Source organism: Ochotona princeps, chromosome 14 (assembly GCF_030435755.1).
Source record: "Ochotona princeps isolate mOchPri1 chromosome 14, mOchPri1.hap1, whole genome shotgun sequence".
Classification (NCBI taxonomy): Eukaryota; Metazoa; Chordata; class Mammalia; order Lagomorpha; family Ochotonidae; genus Ochotona; species Ochotona princeps.
Genome location: NC_080845.1, coordinates 30,494,978 through 30,518,483, shown reverse-complemented (window position 1 = coordinate 30,518,483; position 23,506 = coordinate 30,494,978). Strand labels below are relative to the sequence as shown.

At 51.4% G+C, this 23,506-nt stretch overlaps 1 protein-coding gene across 2 annotated transcripts in view; it reads right to left on the bottom strand.

Moving 5' to 3' along the window:
- Window positions 1–23,506, bottom strand: part of PAX5 (paired box 5) — a 158,373-nt gene that overhangs the window by 84,853 nt on the left and 50,014 nt on the right. For both annotated transcript variants that reach the window (XM_004580976.3, XM_036496781.2), the window contains exon 6: window positions 15,808–15,983. In XM_004580976.3, the coding sequence (XP_004581033.1) occupies window positions 15,808–15,983 (176 nt within the window). The remainder of the gene's footprint in view (window positions 1–15,807; window positions 15,984–23,506) is intronic.

Genomic DNA, 23,506 nt, shown 5'->3' with positions numbered 1-23,506 from the left:
AAGTCCTTGTTCGCGCGCCTTCCGTGTCTGAGAAGCTTGCATGCTCTCTGCTGCTCTGACTAGGTCTCTTTTACTAAGCTTATTAATCATGCTGTGCAAATCTTACAAATACCCCGGCCAATTTTTGCCGGCTTGGTCTATCTACAACAAGAAAAAGGTGTTAATATCTCAGGATCTGTTCATCACTGACAACTGTTGCTTAAAATATTTTGAAATCATTATGAGGTACATACATGTTTCAGATTGTTCTTTCTATAAATTGTTATTGTTATTATGTAATGATTATTTCTGTCTCTGAGAATGCTTTGGGATAAACAGTTTATTTTGTCTGATAGTGATGATACTATTATTCACTTTCTTTATTCTTGTTCCTCTATAAACCTCCAGCCTCATTCAACATTTTTCCTGGATCTTGGATTCTCTGACATTTGAATGTGACACACCTAGATGTGGATATTTGGTATTTATCCTGCTGGACATTCCCTGAGTTTCCTGTGTCTTTGGTTTAATAACTACCATTAATTGTGGGAAAATTTTGACCATTAATACTTCTAATATTCCTTTTTCTTTTCATCTGGGATTCTAATTATACAAAGACTACACCTTTTAAAACACTGCAGGGAGCCAGCATTGTGGACTAGCAGGGAAAGCTGCAGCCTGAGATGCTGATATCCCACAAGCGCTCCAGTTCATGTCCCGGCTACTGCACATTCTGGTCCAGCTCCCTGCTAACAGTCCAGGAAAAGCAGCAAAAGATGGCCCAAGTGCATGGGCCACTGCACGCACATGGGAGACAGGATGAAGCTTCTGTTTCTGGTCTGGCTTAGCTCTGGTGAATGAACCAGAAAATGAAAAATCTCTCTCTCTCTCTCTCTCTCGTCCCCATTCTGTAACTCTATTTTAAAAAAGGTAAATCTTCTTTAAAAATTAAATTTAAAAATTATCCCACAGCTCTTGGATGTTGTCAAGATTTTTAGCTTTTTTTGTTGTTGCTATTTTGGTCTTTTGTTTTTTATTTTTGTTGTTGTTTTATTTTGGTTTTGCCTTTTAGTTAAGAAACTTTTTGTGGCAAACTCATTAATTTGCTATTTGGCTATATCCAGGGTACTGACAAGCCCATCAATGGCATCTTTACTTCCACTACTGTGCTTTTTATTTCTAAAATTTCCTTTCACTTCTTTCTTGGTGTCTCTTGTTTTTCCCCCATTAGAGCTGCCAGAATATTAATTAGTTGTTTTTAATTCTCTGTCCAAAAAGTCTGAAATCATATCTAAGTCTGGTTCTGAGGTTCCCTTTTTTTCTTCTGTTTGTTTGTTTCCTAGCCTAAATTTCTGCTTCTCCATTTGTTCAGCTCTGTTTCTTGTTGCCAAGATGGGAGAACACAGCTGCCACGCTCTCCGCCTATCCCAGCCAAAGCAAGAAGTTCTCTGGCTTCCTTAGGTACACTCTTCAGCAGGACAGCAAGAATCTGTGACTGGAAAACTTTTCTTGAATCTGGAAATGCCTGCAGCTGCCTTCTTCATGAAATGGTCACCAGAGCACAGGTGGACGGTCACTCGCAAAGCACTTATACTATCCTCCTTGTCTTCTGACTTCCCATGACGCGGATATGGGTCCAGTTGCTTTTAGAAATCTCTCGGTCTTCGTTGTTCTTCAGTTTCTCTACAATTCTGCCTAGAAATTCAGGTGCTGTTGCTGCTTTCACTTTCTTGGGACTTAGTTTGCTTTTCTGAGCTAATGATCTATGCCTTACAAAAGGTTCTGCTCCATAAAGTTCATAGCCATTGCTTCTTAGGGCTAGCAGGTGATATGTACAGCAAGTCAAATCTCCATCTGCAGCACCAGTATCCTGTGTAGTTGCTGGCCGAGTCCCAGCTGCCCCACTTCTGATCCAACATCCTGCTAAGGTGCCTGGTAACACAGTGGAAAGTGGCCCCCGCACCCACGCAGAAGACCGAGAAGAAGCTCCTGGCTCTTGGCTTTGGCTTGTTCCAACAGCAGCTATTCCAGCATTCTCTCTTTCCTCCTCTCTCTAACTCTGCCTTTCAAATTACGTATGTGTACATATGAAACACACAATATACATATATATAGGCATACATATAATATATAATATGTATACATGAATATTGCATGTAATGTGTTTCTATGTGTGTATAATACACATACATGTATATACAATTTAAAAGGTAGAGTTCTGTATACACATACACACACAAACCTCTCACTTTTCTATTTCATTTTTATAGGTCAACTGCTGTATGTACATTGGACTTTCTCATGGCATTTTCTTTTATCTCTTACCTTCTTGAGTTATTTATTGTACATTTCTGAAATGTCTTCCACTCTGTCTCCCATGTCACTAGCCTTCTATTCAGCTGTGTCTTCCCTTGTATTTAACCTGTCAATTGAATTTTTAAAATTTGATGGCTATAATTCCTATTTCTAGAAAATTTTTTTTAATTGTCTGTTTCTTGTTTATGACATTTTAATCTTTCATAAAAATTTCCAGCCTTTTTGTGCCTTTAATCATTTTATAGCTCATTTGCTTTAAAGAAAAAAAACAGGATCTATTTATTTGAAAGGCAGACTTAGAGAGGGAAAGACAAAGAGAGGTCTTCCATTTGTTGGTTCTTTCCCCACAACAGTCAGGGCTGGGCCAAGTCCAAGCCACAAGCCTAGAACTTCATCCAGGTCTCCTATGTGGGAGGCAAAGCCCCAAACGGTTGGGTAATCTTCTACCACTTTCCAAGGCACATTAGCAGGAAGCTGGGTTGGAAGTGGAGCAGCCGGTATCAGCATCAGAAGCAGGGATTTAGCCTGCTGCAGCACAGCACTCCCTATAGTCTCTTTCAAATGGTCTGTTTTCAGATCCTCTCCTCTTGGCTGTGTCTCCTGTATGCATGCTGTAGACGGTAGATTCTGGAAAGATCCACATCTAAGTTTTTCATATGTCTTTGTAAGGAATGTCATTCAGTGCAGTTTTTACATTGGCTTCTCCTCTTGGATTTCTTACACATAATGTAGAGTGACACATTACACCCATGTGGGGTGCAGGCTTGAGGTTTCCACTGCTCGTGGGAAATTGTGCTATCCTCTGGATGTCACTGCTTCCCCTGGCCTGTACATGAACCTTACCCAGCGTCTATTTCTTTTTTTTTTAAGATTCATGTATTTATTACTGGAAAATCAGATACACAAAGTTACAGAGAGTCAGAGATTTTTCACCCACTGGTTCACTCCCCAAGTGGCCGCAACCACCAGAGCTAAGGCCAATCCGAAGCCAGGAGCCTCCTCTGGGTCTCCCACATGGGTGCAAAATCTCAAGGCTTTGGGTCATCCTCTACTGCTTTTCCAGGCCACAAGCAGGGAAGTGGAGCAGCTGGGATCCATATGGGATCCCGGTGCATGCAGGGTGAGGACTTTAGCCACTAGGCTACTGTGCCAGACCCTTCAGGACTCTTTTCATGGAGACTACAGTCTCTCCAGCCTTCCCACTGTTTGCAGGAGCTCTGGTTCCAGCCTTCATATCACACAGGTCTAAAATGGTATCTTTGGTGCCAACATCAGCATCCAAATCCCAGACACTGGTCACTAGAACTATAGCCAGGACCAATGTCCTGGGCCACTGGGACATCAGCTTACACACTTGAAGTTCTGACTCTCTTAATTTCCAGCTCCTGAAAGACTTCTCTCTATCTGAGCCATTATTTCTACTGTTCAATGCTCATTTATTTGAAAGGCAGAATGACAGAGAGAGTGAGTGAGTGAGAGAGAGAGAGATCTTCTGCCTGCCAGTTTACTTCCCAAATGGTCACAGCACCCAAGTCTGGGCCAGCCAGGCCCAAGTTAGCAGCCAGAACTACACCCTGGTCTCCCATGTGAGCGGCAAAGACCCAAGCACTTTGGTCATCTGCTCCCTTCCCAGGCACAGAGGCAGGGAGCTGCATGGTCAATGGAGCAGCTAGAATGTGAACCTATGGGGTGTGAACTTACATTCCTAACATGAGATGCTGGCTTAACAAGCAGCAAATCAACCCACAGAGCTGCAACACTGGCCCCATCCCAGCCCCACTAGTGTCTCTGGTGTTGAGGATGAAAGGAAAGCCTGCAGGAGCATCGCCTTGTTATGAGAACTGGAAATCTACATCCTTTTATCAAGATACCCTACAAAAACTACAGGGTATCTTTTGTCATTTTTTAAAAGAGTTCAGTGAATAATCAAATTTCGTATGCCAAGTTTCCAAGGCACTCTCCAAACATTAGCTGGTAAAGCTGGAATTATCTGGGGTTTCTAACTGCAATAGCTTTTATTAGCTTTGTTCTGTGGTGGGAAGAGGCAACATCTCCATGCAAAAGTCAATTCTCCCTGGGTCCCTCAGGCTGCATCAATTACTACTCCTTTATGCCGCACAGCACAGCCCAGGTGGTCAGTGTCACTGACACGGCACCGCTGGAAAGATGTCTTGGATGAATGAATGAATACATGAATGAAAGAACATCCCGGCAAGGTGCAGGCAGCTTCTTGACAATTCACTTGTAGTCTTTAAACCCCACCGACACAGAATTTGTCTGTCATCAGAAAGAGGAGAGCAGACAGAAGGAAAACTGTAAACATGTCCAAATCAAGATCAGAGATGAATTCCCAATTTGTTGTGTCCCTTACAGGATGCGGATACCGGACAGGGGGTCTCCAGGGGGACCCAGGGCGACCTTCCCCACTGCAGTATAGAAGCCATGACCCACAGGGGTCAGCCAAGAGCAGCCTTGACCCCCAGGGACTCCCTGCAACTTGTAGCATGTTCCCTCAAGCATCCCTGCCTGACAGGCGCAGGCCCAAGGACTGTCCTTGGAAAGTCACCTCGTACTTGAGCCCCCCGGAGGAGAGAGCGTTCAGAACACCCCGCTGTTCAGGAAATACAGTTGGCTCACAGGAAAGCATGGGTCGCCACAAGCCAGGCGCCAGTGGACACAGCAACAGAAAGAACTGAGACCCCGTGGATCCGCATTGTGCCCACCCTCGGGTGGCCTAGAGATCACAACAATAGAAGGATGAGGGAGAATACAGCTGGTCCACAGGCACCCAGTGTCTCTAAAGATACACAGAGAAAGAATTTCAGAATAATTCTGCACCATCTCATTCTGTAGACAAGAGAGCATCCACATTGAATCTGGCATTCACATCTGTTGAGGTAGGTAACAGCTGGAGGGGTCCCCCGAAGGTCCCAAAGGTACGGAGGCTTGATCCTCAACAGTTTGTTCGTGGTTAATGGATTAAGGGGGAGACTTGTTAATATTAAGTCAAGGGAATTTTGGAACACGTTCAGCTACATAAGGCAAGTGCAGTCTGGCTTCCCTCTCTGCACCTCCCGGATCGACACAGGATCATCCCCTCAACAGATGTCAGGCTCATGGGCCGTCTGATCTTGCACTGCAATCCTCCAAAACAATGGGCTGCCATGAACCTCCTTTCTTCCTAAGCAGTTCTCAGGGCCAGTGCAGTGGCTCAACAGGCTAATCCATCCCTGTAGCACTGGCATCCTAAATGGGTGCCAGTTCATGTCCTGGCTGTTCTACTTCCCATCCAGCTCCCTGCTTGTGGCCTGGGAAAGCAATAGAGGACAGCCCAAAGCCTTGGGACCCTGCACCCACGTGGGAGACCTGGAAGAAGCTCCTGACTCCTGGTTTCAGATCAGCTTAGCTCTGGCCACCTCCCAAGTATTTTTGTTAAAATAACACAAAGCTAACTCAGCACTTCAGAGTTCAGGCAGTATTCCTACCCACCCACCCCCACATCACCCTGCTGCTGGGAAGTACAAGGACAAGAGTTCCCTCTCCCCACCCCCTTCTACTACCAGTGTCCCCACTGTCCTCTAGCTGTTAACCACAGCAGTTACTCAACAGACTGGTGAGAGCCAGGGAACACCCACTGATCCACAACCAGCATAGACCAACACACCACTGTGCTGGAAGATCCCAAGTCTCCCTTGGGAATTCAGGCTTCTGGCTATTGATGAGGTCAGCGTGTGCCTGCTTCACCTGGCCAGGCCCAGCCACGGCCTTTCTTGGGCTTCTGTTTTCTCCACCTGCACCTGAGTGGCTAAGCCAGGCCAAGTCTAGTCTACAGGGCAGGGAGACTCAGAGAAGGCAGGTGAGACACATCCATCGGGTCTCTTTTGGCCTAGGTCTGCGTTAGCAGAGCATCCTAGACATGGCTGGGGAGCCTCCGAGGAGTGCCTGGGCATGGGTCAGATGTCCAGATGAGTGCCTTGCCTATTTCTCCAAGGTTGGCAAACCCAGAGAGGAAGAGGGTGGGAGAAGATCTGGGGTCCTCCCCAAACACCGATTCTTCCTGTCAATGCAGAGCCTAGTAGCAGTGTGCCCAGAATCCAGAGGCTCCCAGCCCTTGGATGGCCCAGAGACAATTGGAGAAAACAATATCAACCAAAGCAGCTGCCCCCAGCTGCTGTCTACCCCAGCGAGTGACACAAACATCTTGTACATGTGCCGCAGCATGGAAAACTGACAAGTCCTGGACAACAGCACGCCCAGCCCACTCTCTCCTGAACCACACCTGGCAAGTTCCCCACCATGTTATCACAGATGCGGGAAGCCACAGCAGGGCTGGTGGGTACCACCCGAGGTGCGCTTCCACACAGCGATCCTCCCACAGGGGAGCACACTTTCCCAGCAGCACCCTTTACACAGCAAGAGGCCCCGCAGCCCCCAAGGCAGCGGAATTATCTTCCTGGAGCCTCAAACTGGAAGGTTCAGGGAAAGCGGCCCAGGGCTGTTTATAGTGGAGGTGGGGCTGGCAGAGAGGCTGCACTCCAGAGCCACAAGGCCACAACAGCCCTTGCCTCTGCAGAACCACACTGCCGGGCATGTGGGCATTAAGCCACCCAAAACACAGCCCTGTGAGCCCTGCCACACGCCTCCACCCACAACCACATCCCACAGGAAACCTACTAGGAACCCTTCCTTTTTACACTCAGTGTCAGAACACAAAAACAAAGTACATGACCTCCTTCTGGAAGCTGGCTTATCGCCCCCTGGTGGACAGGAAGGAGCACAGCAACTAGCTGTTTCCTTCCTTGCTTGGACCAACAGGAAGCTCAAGCTCAAATGCGAGCTCACCTCTAGCAACCCCAGGAGGGCCTGACTACAGAGTCTGGGGAACGGTTGGAGGTGTGAGTGAAAAGAGGTGGGAAACAAAAGGGAGAGAGGAGGTGCATTGTCTCCTGGGACTGGGACTGTGGGGCCATTATCTGGCCTGAAGAAAGACCAGCCCCCAGGCAGGATGGGCAGCCATTGCCATGGGTACAGTGATATTGACTGCACCTTAGCAATGGTTCTCTGGTCCTCCCCAAATTTTTTTTTAAGATTTATTTATTTATTTTTTATTACAAAGTCAGATATACAGAGAGGAGGAGAGATAGAGAGGAAGATCTTCCATCTGATGGTTCATTCCCCAAGTGAGCACAACGGCCGGTTCTGTGCCGATCCAAAGCCGGGAGCCAGGAACTTCCTCCAGGTCTCCCACGCGGGTGCAGGGTCCCAAAGCACTGGGCCATCCTCGACTGCTTTCCCAGACCACAAGCAGGGAGCTGGATGGGAAGTGGAGCTGTCAGGATTAGAACCGGCGCCCACATGGGATCCCGGCACGTTCAAGGTGATGACCTTAGCCGTTAGGCCACGGCACTGGGCCCCCTCCCCAACTTTTAACAGCATCCACAACAAGCTTTCCATCTCCATGGGGTTGCATCTTAATGTTCCATCTTTAAAATCTTGCAGTGGGGCCCAGCATGGTGGCCTTGTGGCTAAAGTCCTCACCTTGCATGTGACAGAATCTCATATGGGCACTGGTTCATTTCCTGGATCCTCCACTTCCCATCCAGCTCCCTGTTTGTGGCCTGGGAAAGCAATAGAGGATAGTCCAAAACCTTGGGACCCTGCACCAACGTGGGAAACCTGGAAGAAGCTCCCAGCTCCTGGCTTTGGATCAGCTCACTTCCAGCCCTTGCAGCCGCTTGGGGAGTGCACCAGTGGACGGAAGATCTTCCTCTCTGTCTCTCTTCTCTGTGTATCTGATTTTCAAACAAAAATAAATAAATCTTTTAAAAACATCTTGTGGTGGTCTTGGTCTTGGTTCTGGTTCCACAAAGCTCCTCACGAGTTACATCAAATATTGATTCTAAGCCCTTCACGCTGGTCAGCCCCAAGGGACATCTTTTGGCCACTGGACCTAGGTCTTCCCATCTGGGACACTGCTGCCCACACCCTTGACCACCCTCAACTTACAGGTGCCATCCTCCTGGTGCCCACCTTGCTCTGTGGGTCTCAGCCGTGGCGCACCATCCATGCTGACGGGGATGATTCCTTTGCTAAATCCATCTTCTCTTCTAGGGCAGGCTTCGGGATCCATGCCTGTCTTTGCTGCAGCCACGACCCCAGCTCTCAGCACAGCCTTGGCACAAAGGGAGTGCCCAGTGCACCTGTGCTGAGGGCTGAGGATCGGCCTGCCTCCCACATCACAGCTCCTGGGTTCAATTCCTGGCCCCGGCTCCTGGCTCCAGCTGCCTACCAATGCAGAGCCTGGGAGGCAGCAGGGATGGCTTCAGTGGTGGGGACCTGTCGCCCACAGGGGCGAGCCTGACCCAGGCCCCAGCTCCCAGCTTTGCCCTAGTCCAGCCCTAACTGTTACAGGCATTTGAGGAGGAAACCAAGAGGATGAGAGCTATTTCTCTCTCCCTTCAAATGAATATTTTTTTGAACATTTAAAAAAATATGTTTCTGAGATCACGGCACCTGACGATGTCTACTCTTGCAGAGGACACGGGATGGAGGATGTGGCCATTTTCTCACCATGGAGTTCAAGCCGTATCATTTAACCTCTCCTGCCTCAGTGTCCTCATCTGCTCTGGGAAGATTAGAATGCAGGCAGCCTGTGCCTTTCAGGGTTATCGCAGGTTAGGCACCAGGTAAGAGGTGACTGGGGTTTTAAATTAGTGATTGCTTCATCTTTAGCTATTCAGCAAGCTCTGCCAGCCTCACCCACATCCCAGACGTGTGGGTCACTTTAACCTTCCTCGCTGCCCACTTCCTCACAAACACCTGGCCCTGAGCTCCCAGGCAGAGTGGACTGTGAGACGGAGAGCAGCCCTGGCCTCCACCTCTCACATCACCAGAAAACCTGACCCTGCCGTCCATGCTAGGAGCACCAGAGTCATCCATTGGCCCCTCGGGACTACACAGCCCTCCTGTCTGACTGTCCGGGGTCATGGTCCCGACAGTCTGAGCTGATGCTCTCCCCCTTCCCATGCCTCCTGTCTTAGATTCCTTCTGGGTGGTCTGCACGGTGGTGAAGAGAGTTAAGCTGCTGCCTGCAGTGCCAGCACCCCTCAGAGGCATTGGTTTAGATTCTGGATCATTCACTTCCAATCCAGTTCATTGCTAATGCACCTGGGAGAGCAGTGAAATATGGCCCAGCTGCCTAGGTACCTGCACCCACATGGGAGACCTAGAAGAAGTTCCTGGCTCCTGGCTCCTGGCTTTTGGCCTGGCCCGGTCCCAGTCATTGAGGCCATTTGGGGAGTGAATCGGTGAATAAAAGATCTCTTGCTCTGTGTGTGTGTGTGTATGTGAGAGAGAGAGAGAGAGAGAGAGAGAGAAAGAAGGAAAATGTGTGAGTGTGTGTGTACTACTCTGCCTTTTAAATAAATAAGTCTTTCTTTAAAAAAAAAAAATCTAGGAGGGTGACAAGACCTTGGCAGACTTGGAGATGTCGACCGAGAATTCCCTATTAGTTCAAGCTTGCCAGCAGTGGGACAGGCCTCCTTCCTCCCCACATCCGGCCTCAGATGTTCCAACTTCTAACATAACATACAGGGAAAAGGACAGAGTCACCTTGCATGCCTCCAGTGACAGGAAGCTCACCACATCACAAGGAATCCTGTCCCATTGGGCAAAGCTGGATCTGCAACCCATCTCCCTTCCTGCTCACAGTCCCAACTTCTCCAGGCATTCCACCTTGGGAAGATGCTCCACTTGCCTCCTCCGCAGCTATGTCATCTGCAAAAGAGGACTTTGGGGGTCCGGCGCCATGGCCTAGTTCCTCAAGTCCTCACTTTGAACGCCCTGGGATCCCATATGGGCACCGGTTCTAATCCTGACAGCTCCACTTCCCATCCAGCTCCCTGCTTGCGGCCTGGGAAAGCAGTCAAGGACGGCCCAAAGCCTTGGGACCCTGCACCCGCGTGGGAGACCTGGAAGAGGTTCCTGGCTCCCGGCTTCGGATCAGCACAGCACCTGCCATTGCGTTCACTTGGGGAGTGAATCATCGGATGGAAAATCTTCCTCTCTCTCTGTATATCTGACTTTGTAATAAAAAATAAATAAATAAATCTTAAAAAAAAACGAAACAGGGATACATATTAAAAAAAAGAGGACATTGGCCTTGAACATGGCCTGTGAGGGGAAGAGTGGCAGGAACAGAAGGAGCTCAGAGTAGAGCAGTACCGTCACCGCCTGGCCCTCCCTTCACACCTCTGGAGACCGTGCCAATCCATGCAGCAGTCTCGGCAGCCCCTAACTCAAGCTCAGCCCTTCCCATCTCCACCCAGCCAGGGCAGCCTGACCAGAATACAGCTGCAACCAGGCCAGGGACTGTCTGCTGGCCAGGGCCCTGGAGCCCTGGACCTGGCGTCCAGTCTGGGTTATGTGCTTCCTGTGGATGCCAGGCTAAGTCAAGGCCCCGCACTAAGCCATCCTGTCTGTACAGCATGCTTTACATGGAGTGGCTATGATTCTGGGAAAGGTTAGGGGGCAGGAACCATGGTAAGCAGTGAACGCCATCACTGCTATGATGCCAGCAAGGACGAAACCCAAGGCATGGATGAGCCCAGACAAGTCAGTGCGGGCTGAAGTGGGCTGGGGACGGCCTCACAGGGCACACAGGCCAACAGTGAGCAGGAGCTCATGGTGTGAACAACAGCCACTGTAGAGTAATGACAACACAGCAGCAGCTGTGGAGCATGCTCAGAGCTGTCGGTGTTCATGCCAGCCCTGGCAGAGGGAGAGCTACAGCGAGCAGTCCCTCAGACACAGGCAGGGCCCAGGCCCTGCAGGACAGGGAGGGGTCAGGCCTGGCCACAGCCAGAGCTTCTTTCTGAGAGCGAGTAAAGGGGCGTGGGGCCAGAGAAGGGGTTGGGGGAGCCGTGAGGGGCTCTGACGTGGGAGTGAGCTTCAAGAGGGAAGAAGCACCGCTATAGGGAGCAGGCAAACAGGTGGAAGGCTGCTTCCCCAGGGGCCGGAGCGGGCCAGGCTACAAAGCCCAGGCTCTCGGGGGGCCCTGGCCATCCCCACCTCCACATCTGCCCTCTGGGGTTTGGGTGTCTGCCCACAACTTGAGCACCACTGTCCCTGCTGTCCTTTCGCCCAACCTCCATCCCAACCCCCAAAGTCACCTGCTGCCCCTTGCTCACAGCTGCCCTCCTCCATCCTTTCAGGCATTCTCCCCCACCTCCAGACATCTGGGTGCAGCCCATCTCTCAAGGTGCCTCCTCCAGGAAGCCTTCCTGTTCTGACCAGGTACACCCATCTCCTTCCCTTTACTGCCTCCCAGGGGGACACAGACCCAGCCTGGAGAAAGATGAGGTTCCCCCAGTAAGGAAGAGCCTCCTCTTTCTGCCCCAGCCCACTTGTGACTCATACTGGGTCAGGCTGCATCTGCTGACCAGGCTCACTCATGCTCAGAAACACACACTCAGGCAGGCCTCAGCAGCAGCAGGGTGCCCAGAGGCGTTCTAGTGTCCTGCTCAAGCCACCTGCCAGGAGACATGCCACCCTTCAGGGGGCAAGTGGCTTAGGAATGCTTTCTCTGTTAAGACTGGGGCCAGGCCTTCTCCCAGCTTCACCCCCTGTGACCTTTGAACTTCCTGAGAGGTCAGTGGCACATCCCCCTTCCCCAGCTGTCTCTCTGTCTCCCGCCCAATGGGAGGTAAGGCCCTGGGCCCGGTCCATTTTGCGCCCGTATTGATCTGTTGGCAGCAATGGGCTGGATAATTAGCCAGGAATTAGGGTTTCTATTACAGCCAGGAGGCTGCTCCAGCTGATTTATCACCTGAATAATTTACTGTGATTGAAAGGAAATTAAAATGAACTCCATTTGACAACTGTGAGCTTTTATGGGCTTTAGTGAAGGCTCAAAAGCCAGATTAATAGCCTGGTGTTGGTTAATAGTCTGCCGAGAGTAAATACAGCAGGCAGGCAGGCAGGCAGCGCGTGGCAGCCGGAGGAGGGACCCACTCTGCCGGCAGCCAGCACCCGTCTAGACATCAAGGCAAGTTTTCCTGAAATGGATTCCACTGCAAGAAATACATACACACAGGCACATAGACCCACATATGCATGCACATGCAGTTGGGTTTATTTTTTCTCCCCCATCTACTCTTCCTCCAAGCTGATTTTTACTCACTCCACATGTAGGGAAAACAGAATTGCTTTTTCAATAACCATTCTGAAGAGCAAGTGTTTCATCACCCCAGGAGTGGGGCTGCCTTAACCCCTTCCGCCCAGGGCCAAGGGTTTTACTAAGCTTCACTGGCACAGCCAGTCAGAGCTCAGGCCCACACATGCACACCTGCCCCGGTGTTGGGAAGGGAGAGGATCATGGCGGGAAAAGGCAGTAAGGCCAGGACGGGCTCTGCGCTCATAGCAGCAGGATGGCAGCCTGGCCCTGCAGAGAGGGACGCCTTTTCAGGGGCATGGAGTGGAAGGCTGGGGACGTAGCCTCTGCCAGCCACGTCAGGCTCTGTGGTCCTGGGAGGACAGGCAGCCCTTCCAGGGCCAAGGAGGCCCCCAGGGACCATCCTGCACCAGATGAAGACAAACATCCTTAGGTGCAAGACTAGAGCCTTAATAACCCAGTCACTCCCCGGGCCTGAAAATGGAGTGAACAACTGGGGGGCAAAACACTCCCATCTGTCCACTGGGACTCCCTTATGTCGGCTAGACGCTCTGCGGACATTGCATCCGAGGGTCCAACAAGAGTCTGCCTGTGGGAAGCAGATGTCACCACGCCCAGGAGAAGAAATGGTCAGGTTGCTGCTGGTACTGTGGTCATCACCATCACAATGACCGCCACTGGGTACTGCACAACAGCCTTGCCCAACAGGCTAGGACCCAGAAAATGTCAAGGCCATTACATGCCCTTCCTTCTTTCCTTGTGGGTGGCAGGACAGAGGTGACAACAAGACCCCTCACCCCAGGCCACAGGCTCCAGAGCACAGACTCGGCCAGCCTGACCCATCCTCTGACTGGACAGGCAGCCAGACTCCCCTGTGTGCCAGCAGCTCAAAGTTCCTTTTGGGCACCATGGCCACCCCAACTGGGGACTTGCAAGGCCCAACACAGCAAGCAAGCTGACAGGACCCAGGAAGCTGTTCCCTTGGCGCCTGACTCCCCCGCCAGCCCTGCTGGAGGGGCCCTTGCTCAAGTCGTCATCTGTTCAAGGTGACTAGGGAGCGGGCACAGGGCATGCCATTCATAGTCCAGTGCCCGTGAGCACGCACAGGGCAGCCTGCAGCTTCACCTGCCATCCCTCCTCATTATGGCACATCATGGGGTGAAGCCGATTACCCAGAAGGCCCTGAACCAGTCATTACGATGATGGTGTGTACCTCCAGCCCCCACCCAAACTCCACACTGTCAGAGGCAGCCTGCCAAGGGACCATGGTGTGCTGAAAGAGATGGCTGGAAATGTCGCCCCAGGCTCTGTGAGCCAGGTCTCCACCCACGCAGAAGCCTGTGCCACCTGTCCTTCAGGGCTGCCTTCTCCCTTGATTCTTCCAACCCCAGTGGTTCCTCCCTCCAGGACGCAACCCCTCCTTGTGGATCCCCAGGACCTTTTGTACTCTGGTCCTGTGATGTCTAAATCCGCGTGCCACACTATACCTGTGAGGCGGAGCCAATTCCTGGCTCATCCCTCCATGCCCCAGGTGCCTGGCACTGTGCTGGGCTCTGAGCCTGCAGGAGAGCAAGTGAAGGGATGAATGCAACGGTGGGTCTGGACTCCACTCGGCTGTGTGCTCTGCGCCCAGGCTTCAGTCCTGAGCTGCCCTGCCACACGGGGCCTCCAATGCAGAACGCCCTAACTAAGCAAACCACAGTGCCCTCTCCCTGTCATCCTGAAGCCACCACCATCTTTCACTGGAGCTCTGAGTGGCCGATAGTACCTGCATGTCATGCAAACAGCTCGGGAGCTGCAGCCCAGGCATCAGCTCCATCTACCACACCCTGTCCTTCCCAAACTGTGGGGAACAAATTGCGCTCCTTGCTACATCCCACAAGACAAGGCCTGTCACCCCAACATTGCCACCTGCCCCCTTCCCTATGCCCCAGCCACACCACCTCTCCCTCACCCCTCACCCACGCTCCTTCTCACCCCAGGGTCTTAGCACCTGCTAGGCCCTCTGCCAGGTGTATTCCTCCATCCGCAGCACCTTCTCCTTGGTCTGCCCACCCCCTTCAGGGGTAGCAGAAATGCATCCCCCCAGACGGGTGCTCCAGGCTGCATCAGACTCTGCCTTGGACTCCTGGAAAAACTCCTGGAAAACCTCAAACATCTCCCTAGTGCCAAGTACATATGGAACACGCAACTTTCTGGATAATTCATATCAGTGGTGATGTCTGCATGCATCTGGGCCTCGCCAACAGTCAGTACAGGCCTGTGTTGTCCACTGCTGCATGCTCCATGCCTGGCACAAAGTTAGAGATCCAGCACTATTAACGAAATCAACCCCTGGCTTGCTGGTGGCCTGAGGCAAGTCACTTTGCTTCTCCAGGCTTCCAAATCCCCACCAGGAAAACCAAGAGGCTGGAGAATGTGCAAGAACTTCCACGGGAGCTGTCAAGGTGGTAGCCCCTGCGGCTCTGCCCACTCCGTGGCACCCAGCACCCTAGAGCAGCTGTGCACATGGCCTACTCAGGGCAATTGCACAAGCGTCATCTATACGAACTCTGAGTGGGAACTCTGGGAGGCCAGTCATGGGATCACCACTTGCCCAAAGGGGCAGGGCTGCCTGGGTCATCCACCAGGCCCGATCTGTGTCAGTGTCATCTGGGCTCCTAGGTAACCGATGGAGACCTGGCACACACAGAGCATCAGGAACAGCATCCTACAAGTGGCCTCTCACTGCAGGTCTTGCAGGCCCCAGCTTACAGCCACAGCAGTGACTGACTGCTCCCTGGCCCAGGAAAGGGCAGGACTTCCTGCTCCATCTCCTCTTGGTGAGAGACTGTCCCAGGAGACTCATCTTCATCTCTGGGCTTTAAGAGATTCAGTCTTTAAGAGCAGAACGGGATGACCCCACGGGTGAGCAGAAGGAGCCCACATCAGCACCATCGCAGCACCATTGCAGCCTTGCTCGTGCTGGTGAGCACCCAGCCTTTCCCCCCTACCCTGCCGCGCTGCTGGACATACATTTCAGCCACCACCTTGACCAACAGGACAGTGGCTCCTATCCACAGAGCCCTGAGAGGGTCCGAGAGGCCAGGCAGGTCACATGTGTCCCACAGCCGGCCTGAGATAGAGGTATCCGATGCCTGTGCAAAGGGGAGCCATCCTGGCCTCATGGATGACATGATTGGTTAGCATTAGCCCAGAGCCCCAGAAAGCCCACCTCCTCCAAGCAGAAGCCGCAGGCTCCAAACCACACCTGCCAGACACCTCTGTTGCTATCAGGATAGCACCCCAGACCTGCTGGCAGGGGCAGGTGGCCCGAGCAGTGATGAGAGCCACAGGCATACCTGCTCCGGCTTGATGGGCTCAGCAGTGGTGAAGATGTCTGAATAGTGCTGCCTCTCAAACACGCGGTCCAGCACCTCCAGCTGCTGCTGTGTGAACAGGTCTCCCCGCATCTGCTTCCGTAGGAAATCTCTGCCCGGGAGCGAGTGACCGTTCGGCACCGGAGACTCCTGAATACCTTTGAGGAAAAGGGAGTACAGGTTATACAAGCACTGAAAGCAAGGCAGGCCAGACACCGGGGCTGGCAGAGGGCCTGAGAGCCCAGCCACCAGTTTTCTGGACAAGGAAGAGATTAATTGTGGCTTAAGTCAGGGCCAGCCTTGCCTGAGGTCATCTGCAAGTTTCCTGAGCCCATGGACCAGGCAATGACCCCAAATTTGCTAGCATTTTCCCAACTTACAGAAGAGAAAACTGAGACCCAGACAGTTCAGAAGCACACAGAGGGCCCGGCGGTGTGGCCTAGCGGCTAAAGTCCTCGCCTTGAAAGCCCCGGGATCCCATATGGGCGCCGGTTCTAATCCCGGCAGCTCCACTTCCCATCCAGCTCCCTGCTTGTGGCCTGGGAAAGCAGTTGAGGACGGCCCAATGCATTGGGACACTGCACCCGCGTGGGAGACCCGGAAGAGGTTCCAGGTTCCCGGCTTCGGATCGGCGCGCATCGGCCCGTTGCGGCTCACTTGGGGAGTGAATCATCGGACGGAAGATCTTCCTCTCTGTCTCTCCTCTGTATATATCTGGCTGTAATAAAATGAATAAATCTTTAAAAAAAAAAAAAAAAAAAAGAAGCACACAGAACCTGAGGACAAGAGTTGACTCAGAGGCTGACTCGGAGCCGCCATTGCCAGGTGCCTCTGTCCCTCCTGGACTGCACAGCCTTCTTATGTCCTGACCCTGAACCCAGTCTGCCACCATGTCATGTGACCAGTCAGTGAAACACTACGGCAGGAAGGCTATGGGGACACACGACCGCTCGTGCCATCCTGGTGGAGGCGGCCACATACCTGTGCCAGACAATGTGATCAAACGTACCAAGACCTCATCTGCCCATTGTCTGACAGCAACGCTTGTGGGAAATGATGGATGCCTAAGGCTCTTCTAACAAAAGGCTGGGAACCACCCCGCAGGAGGTCGTTAACGGGCACTAGGGGCTCAAGATGTGGATGGCGCAGCCTGCAAGGTGGAAGGAATGGGTCTGTGCACTGACATGGGAAGAACCTCCAGACAACACTGCCACGAGCCAAATAAACAAGGGACAACACAATGCGTATACTGTGCGACATTCTGCGTAAAAATAAAGACCCCCCAACACACACACACGAGATCTTTAACAAGTTCATGCAAATAGTTATGGAAAACTCACACATGAATTTCAGAAAACTTTTGTGCCAAAATAAGCATTTAAAAAAAGGTCTTATTTATTTATTTGAAAGGTACAGTGACAGGGTGGGGGAAGAGACAGAGAAAGAAATCTTCTATCCACTGGTTCATTCCCCAGCTACCCACAGCATGGGTCAGACCAAAGCCAGGAGTCCCCAGGTCAGCTCAGGGACTCCCATGCGGGTGCTGGAGGCCCACGCGCTTAGGCCATCATCTGCTATTCCCCCAGGCACCTCAGCAGAGAGCTGGATTGGAAGCTGAGGCAAAGGCAGGACCCAATCCCAGGCACTCCAGGCACAGGGTGTTCCAGGCAGCAGTTTAGCTTGTTGCACTGCAACATCTACACCCTAAACTTTATCCTTTAACTCCATTTTCCACCAACTTCGATTTTAAAGATTTAGTTGAAAGCAGAGAAAGAGAGGAATCTTCCGTCTACTGACTCACTTCCCAAATGGCTAGACTAGTTCAGGCTGGGCCAGGCTGAAGTCAAGGGCCTGCACTCCATCTCGGTCTTCCATATGGGTGGCAGGGTCACCAGCTGCTGCCTTCCCGGGATCATTAGCAGGAAGCCAGATCAGAAGTGGAGCTGCCAGGACTCTGGACCCAATGTGGGACGCCTGTGTTACTGGTGCTGGCTTAACCCCTCCCCCACAACACCAGCCCCTCCCATGAACTTTGTAAAGTACCCTGGCTACGTACGTGTACGTTACACATCTATAGGAGTTACCCACTCAAGAAGTGGCTGGGAGGAAGGGGGAAAGGAGGACACTTTTGTGTTGGGCTTGTAAATTAAGAAAGCACAAGATTGAATCCTTTCGGTGTTCCCTGTTATTAGTTATTCTATTCCTTCACTTCAAAACACACTGTGATTTATCCGCATGGGGGTTTGAGGCCAGGGGAGATGAAATGCGTTTTGTGGGACTTGGCCTTGAATTGCTCAATATGAAAGCAGGTCCCAAGAGCAAAACCTTCCAGAAAGGATACAGCTTCATGCCCTGGGACTTGGTGACCACACAGGCTAGAGGCAGGCTGAGCCAAGGCACTGCTCACCCCCGGGCCAGGCACTTGCCGGTGCTGGGATGGATCAGCTCCAGCTACCAGGTGCTCCTGAGAGGCCTCAGTCACTCCCACCAGCACTCGCCCTCTTCTGCCCTGACCTTCACATTCACCTGAAAAATCCACCCTCTACAAAGGTGCAGCAAGCCGGATGGCATATCTATCTCTTTTTGCATTTCTCCCCCTATTGCTCTGCTTTTCAAATAAATAAACTTTAACTTAAAACTTACTGAAAGAAATACAAGGATACGCCTGAAAGTTTATGGAAAATTAAATTTAAAAAAACATTTATTTTGGTTCACGCATAGCTATTTTCAAAACACGTACTGAACCTATGAAACTGTGACACATAATACAATGTAATTAATGAATAAAAAAAATCAAAAAAAAAAAAAAAAACACGTACTGAGTCCTTTAGTCAGGGCTGTATACGGGGGTGAGGGTGGGGAGTGATCCCATCTGCAAAGCAGCCAAGGCAGTCCTCCAAGAGGAGCACAAGCGAGGGGGTGGGGAGGGCCAGCAGGCAGCAGGGTCACCCCTGCCACAGGAAGGACCTGCAGGGAACAGCCCAGGGAGAATCGGGGGAGGTTGTAGCACCACACTCTTGCCCAGGCCCGAGAGACTCATCCTTCAGGCCAGGCCATGCTGTCTCCACTCTGTTCCCAAGCAGCCCTGTGGCTGACGTCAGGGGCAGCGGCGGGTCTGAGCAGCTGTGGTGTCTGACAGTGATGCTCTGGAAGCAGCTTGTCACTGCCAGCGATCTGGCGGCCGCAGCCATCGCTCACCAAGGTGCACCCTGTCTCTCAGGACAGCCTACAGGGACACACATCACCGTCTCCAGGATGCCCTCATTCCTGCCCTAGCCAGTTTTTCAGCTCCCTTTCTTTTTAAGATTATTTAATCTGAAAGGCAGATTTTAAAGAGAGAGAAGGACAAAGAGAGAGATAGAGATCTTCCATCCATTGGCTCGCTCTCCAAATAGCTGTAATGGCCAGAGCTGAGTTGATTTGAAGTCATGAGCCAGGAGCCAGGAACCAATAGCTTCCTTGGGGTCTCCCACATGGATACAGCTGTCCAACAACTTGGACCACCCTCCATTACTATCCCAGGCCACAAGCAGAAAGCTGGACCAGAAATAGAACAGCCGGGACAGAAATCAGCTCCCAAATGGGATGCTGGTGCCACAGATGGAGGATTATCGTGCTATGCCACTGCACTAGCCCTTCCAGCTCCCTTTCTTACAACTCTGGCCACTTTCTCCCTTATCACATTTTAAATTAATCTATTTAATTTCAAAGTCAGAGTTACAAAGTGAAAAGGTGAGACAGACAGAGATCAGTCTTCCACCCAACTTGTTCATCACCAAATCCAAGAGCTTCTTCTGGGTCTCCCATGGGGGTGGCATGGCCCAAGCATGAGGGCCACCCTCTGCTGCTTCTAAGACCATGTGCAGGGAGCTGGAGAGGAAATGAAACAGCTGGGACACAAACTGGCACCCTTACGGGATGCTGGCATTACAGAAAGTAGCTTACCCTTCCTCTAGGCACAGCGCCAGCCCTCTCTCTTAGGAGCCACGTACCCCAGGCTCCTCATTCCCACATTGTGCTCTTAGCTATCTTGGACGGCAAAACTTCAGGCCACTCATTTCTGTCTCTTCCCCAGAGAACAGCTATAGAATAAATAAACAAATCAGTTATGCCCAGGACAGCCACCTTCCAATATGCAAATGTCAGAATCCCTGGCTCTGACATCACTCACTCCTACTTCCCACAAGCAAAAATAGTGAGCCTGCAGCACTGGCATGCCACATGGAAGCCGGTTCATCTGCTGGCTCTTTCACTCCTAATCCAGAACAATGAGCCAAAGCTGACCCAGCCTGTCCCTAGTGCAGGAGGCAGATGCTGACCGAAAAAACAATCAGGCAGATGGACAACTGGCACAGTGGCAAAGGTGAAACTTAGAACACCTTCACGCAAAATCAGAGTGCCTGGGTTCAAATCCCAGTTCTGCTTCCGATTCTAGCTTCCTGCGGATGTACACTCCACAAATCAGCAAGTAATGGATCCCATAGAGGAGACCCAGATGGAGCTGCTGGCTTCCGGCTTCAACCTGGTCGCACCCTGGCTATTGTGGATATTTGGGGGAATTAGCCAATGCATGCAAGAGCTCTCTGTACCTCTGTCTCTCTGCTCTTCAGAGAAAATAAAAATAAATTTTAAATGTTTAAAAGGAGACAGGAAGACTCAGCTCCATCAACGTACACATACGTATCAGCCATGAGAACTAGGCGGACAAAAGGCTGCCAGGTTTGGAAAGGCTGGGCACGTGCTGACCTGCCTCTGGGTGTTGCACATGGCGGGCATACGGTGGAGACAAACCAGATAAACAGACTCTGAGCTCAGAAACAGCCACAAAGACCAATACTATGAAGCACCGTGGCGGGACTGAACCCCCAGCCTTCCATGCAGCCTCCCCAACATCACTCATTTGTGCAGCTGACGTCCCAATGACCTCAGTCTGTGAGGCAGCCCACAAGAAAGGCTCAACCCCAGCTGAGTCCAGCGAGAAAGGCGTGGAGCCGCAAGGCGAATGGTATGCTTAAGTATATGGTCAGACACGGGCACAGACACAAAGGGATACAGGGGGCTGGGTATATCTTTAAATCTTTTTTTTTTTTTTTTTGCTTCTTCTTCTACTCCAAATCAAATAATATATAATAGACCTAGTGCTGGGCTTAGTCAACCATGGCTCGTAGAATTAACATTCTGGAAGCTAGCTGCAGGGGAGCAAGGGGCAGGGAGCCCCATCTCAGGGAGCAGAAAAACGCTGCCTTGAAATTTCAGGTTAAGCCAACGTTATTCACCACCCGGCTTTGAAGTTGAAGGCTTTACAGCATCAGAGCTGTTCATGCAAACAGCCGGAGATCCCCATCCTTCAGGAGAAATCTGTCTCCTGTGTGTCTTAAAACATCCTAAGCCCATGGCGTTTCCTTCAGAGCACAGCAGAGCCAGGGGTTTTTGCATGGTTCTTGGAAGGTTCTGGTCTGTTTCTTAAAAAAAAATGTTTTTAAATAAAAAATGATGCACTTGATGTCTGCAGATGCTCGCTGGGAGGAAGAAAAATATATATATAACAAACAAGAATCTCCCAAATCCCTCTGGCATGATGGCCTACAGGATAGAGACTGGGGAGCCCCAGGGGGACAAAACAGCTGGAGCCGCTGGGTCAGCTTTCAGTCACTCGTAGAGTTCCACTTCACATAGCTGGAGCTCTTGCACAGTCGTCCTTAGCCTCCTGGTTGCCTGTGCCCACGGCAGGCCATTGGCAGGGGAGCCAGGAGGCCTGGCTTCTACTCCAGCACTACGCTTCCTTGCTCTGAGAACTCTGGCAAGTGCCTCTCCCTCTCTGGGCCCCAGAGACCCCATCAGCAAACTGTAAAGGTACAATTGGTCATTTCTGATCCTTTTCTCTCCCAAAATCCATATAGATGTTATCTACTCAGTCACATCAAATTGGGGAGGTGGAGTGGTGGATTAAGCACGGTTCAAGTCCTGGCTGCTTCACTTGCAGTTCAGCTCCCTGCTAATGCGCCTGGGAAAGCAGTGGAGGGTGGTCCAAGTGCTTAGACCCCTGCACCCCTGTGGGAGATCCGGATGGAGTTTCTGGCTTCCTGGCTTCAGCCTGGCCCAACCCTGGCTGTTACAGTCATTTGGAGAATGAATTGGCAGGTGGAACAGTTTCTGTGTGTGTGTGATATTTTGCCTTTCAAATAAATAAATCTTTAAAACAATTATATATGAAATGGACTTTATTTTTCCCATCAGAACTGTCTATGCAATCTCTGTAGGGGGCGCCCATCCCAGCTTCACCAAAATCCAGTCTGCCCCAAACTGAACATTCAAGCAACCGAGGGTTCCGCTCGCTTCATCACACTCGCTTTAAAAATGCACACTTGTGACTCTAGCCTTTGGGGAGATTTCCGGGAAAAGCCAGACAGGAGAAAACCTCTTGTTCTTTGCTGGAATACATTTATCCTTCAGCTTTCTCAAATTGTGAGAACAGCTCCCACATCCCACGCCTATCTCTATGCACAGTGACACACCCTCAATCCTTACCCAGGTCCCAGGGTCCAAGGTCCTCCCCAGCACAGACTAGCTGCTGCTTCCCAGGGTAGCTGCTTCCCCCAGGGACATGGGCGACAGAGCCACGGATGGTGGCGGTGGGACTAATGTGACCTGGGACATTGTTAGCTTGGGTCAAGTAAGCCCTGGCGAGCTTAGCACTGGTCTGCTCAGCAGGCTGCCAGGGCTGCTTCTAAAAGCAAACCAGGGTGGGTATCTAGCCTGGCAGTTAAAACACCTGTGTTTCACTTTGGAGTGCCTAGATTCAAGACCTATCTCTGCATTCCTAACTCCACCTTCCCTCTGCTGCAGAACCTGAGAAACAGGGGTGATGCCTCCAATACTTGGGCCTCCTGCCACCAACGTGGGAGGTCTAGATGTGGCTCAGCTCCTGCTTCAGGCCGCTGCAGGCATTTGAGGAGTGAACCAGTGGATAAAAGATTCTCTCAACCCCTCACCTCCATCCCCATCCCCACCTCCTGCTGTCATCACTGTGCCTTCAAATAAATGTCTTAAAAATAAAACACTTTTCTCAAAAGAGATAGCTGAAACCTGAACTTTCAAAAAAAACGCTGACAGCTAATGGGCAGGGAAGATTCTCTATGACCCCAGATCTCACACTGCACACCAGGCCTCCCACATGGGTATAGGGACTCCAGGGCTTGGCTATCATCCATTGCTTTCCCAGGCCCTAAGCAAGGAACTGGATCAGAAGTGGAGCAGTGGGGACATGAACTGGTGCCCATATGGGATGCCTGAGAGGCAGGCAGTGAACACCCGGGAGCATCAGAGAACTGACCCAGTGTGCCTGGGGGAAGGGCAGCATAAAGGCTCAGGGCTTTAGTCCTATCTGCTTGGGAGATCTGAGACAGTTCACCCCCTGAGAACAGACAGGATGCCCCAGCAGCACACCTCATGAGGAGTACAGGAGACCGGCATTTAGCACAGGCGCCACTTGCAAGGCCTGTATCCCAAGAGACATCATCTGGGTTCCAGCCTTGGCTCCATTCCCAATTCCAGCTTCCTGCAGATGAGCACCCTGGGAGGTGGCAGGCGGAAGTACTTGGTACATGGGTGCCTGCTGCCTGTGTGGGAATTGAATTCCTGGCTCCTGGCTTCAGCCTGAGCCAACTCTGGCAATTGAATA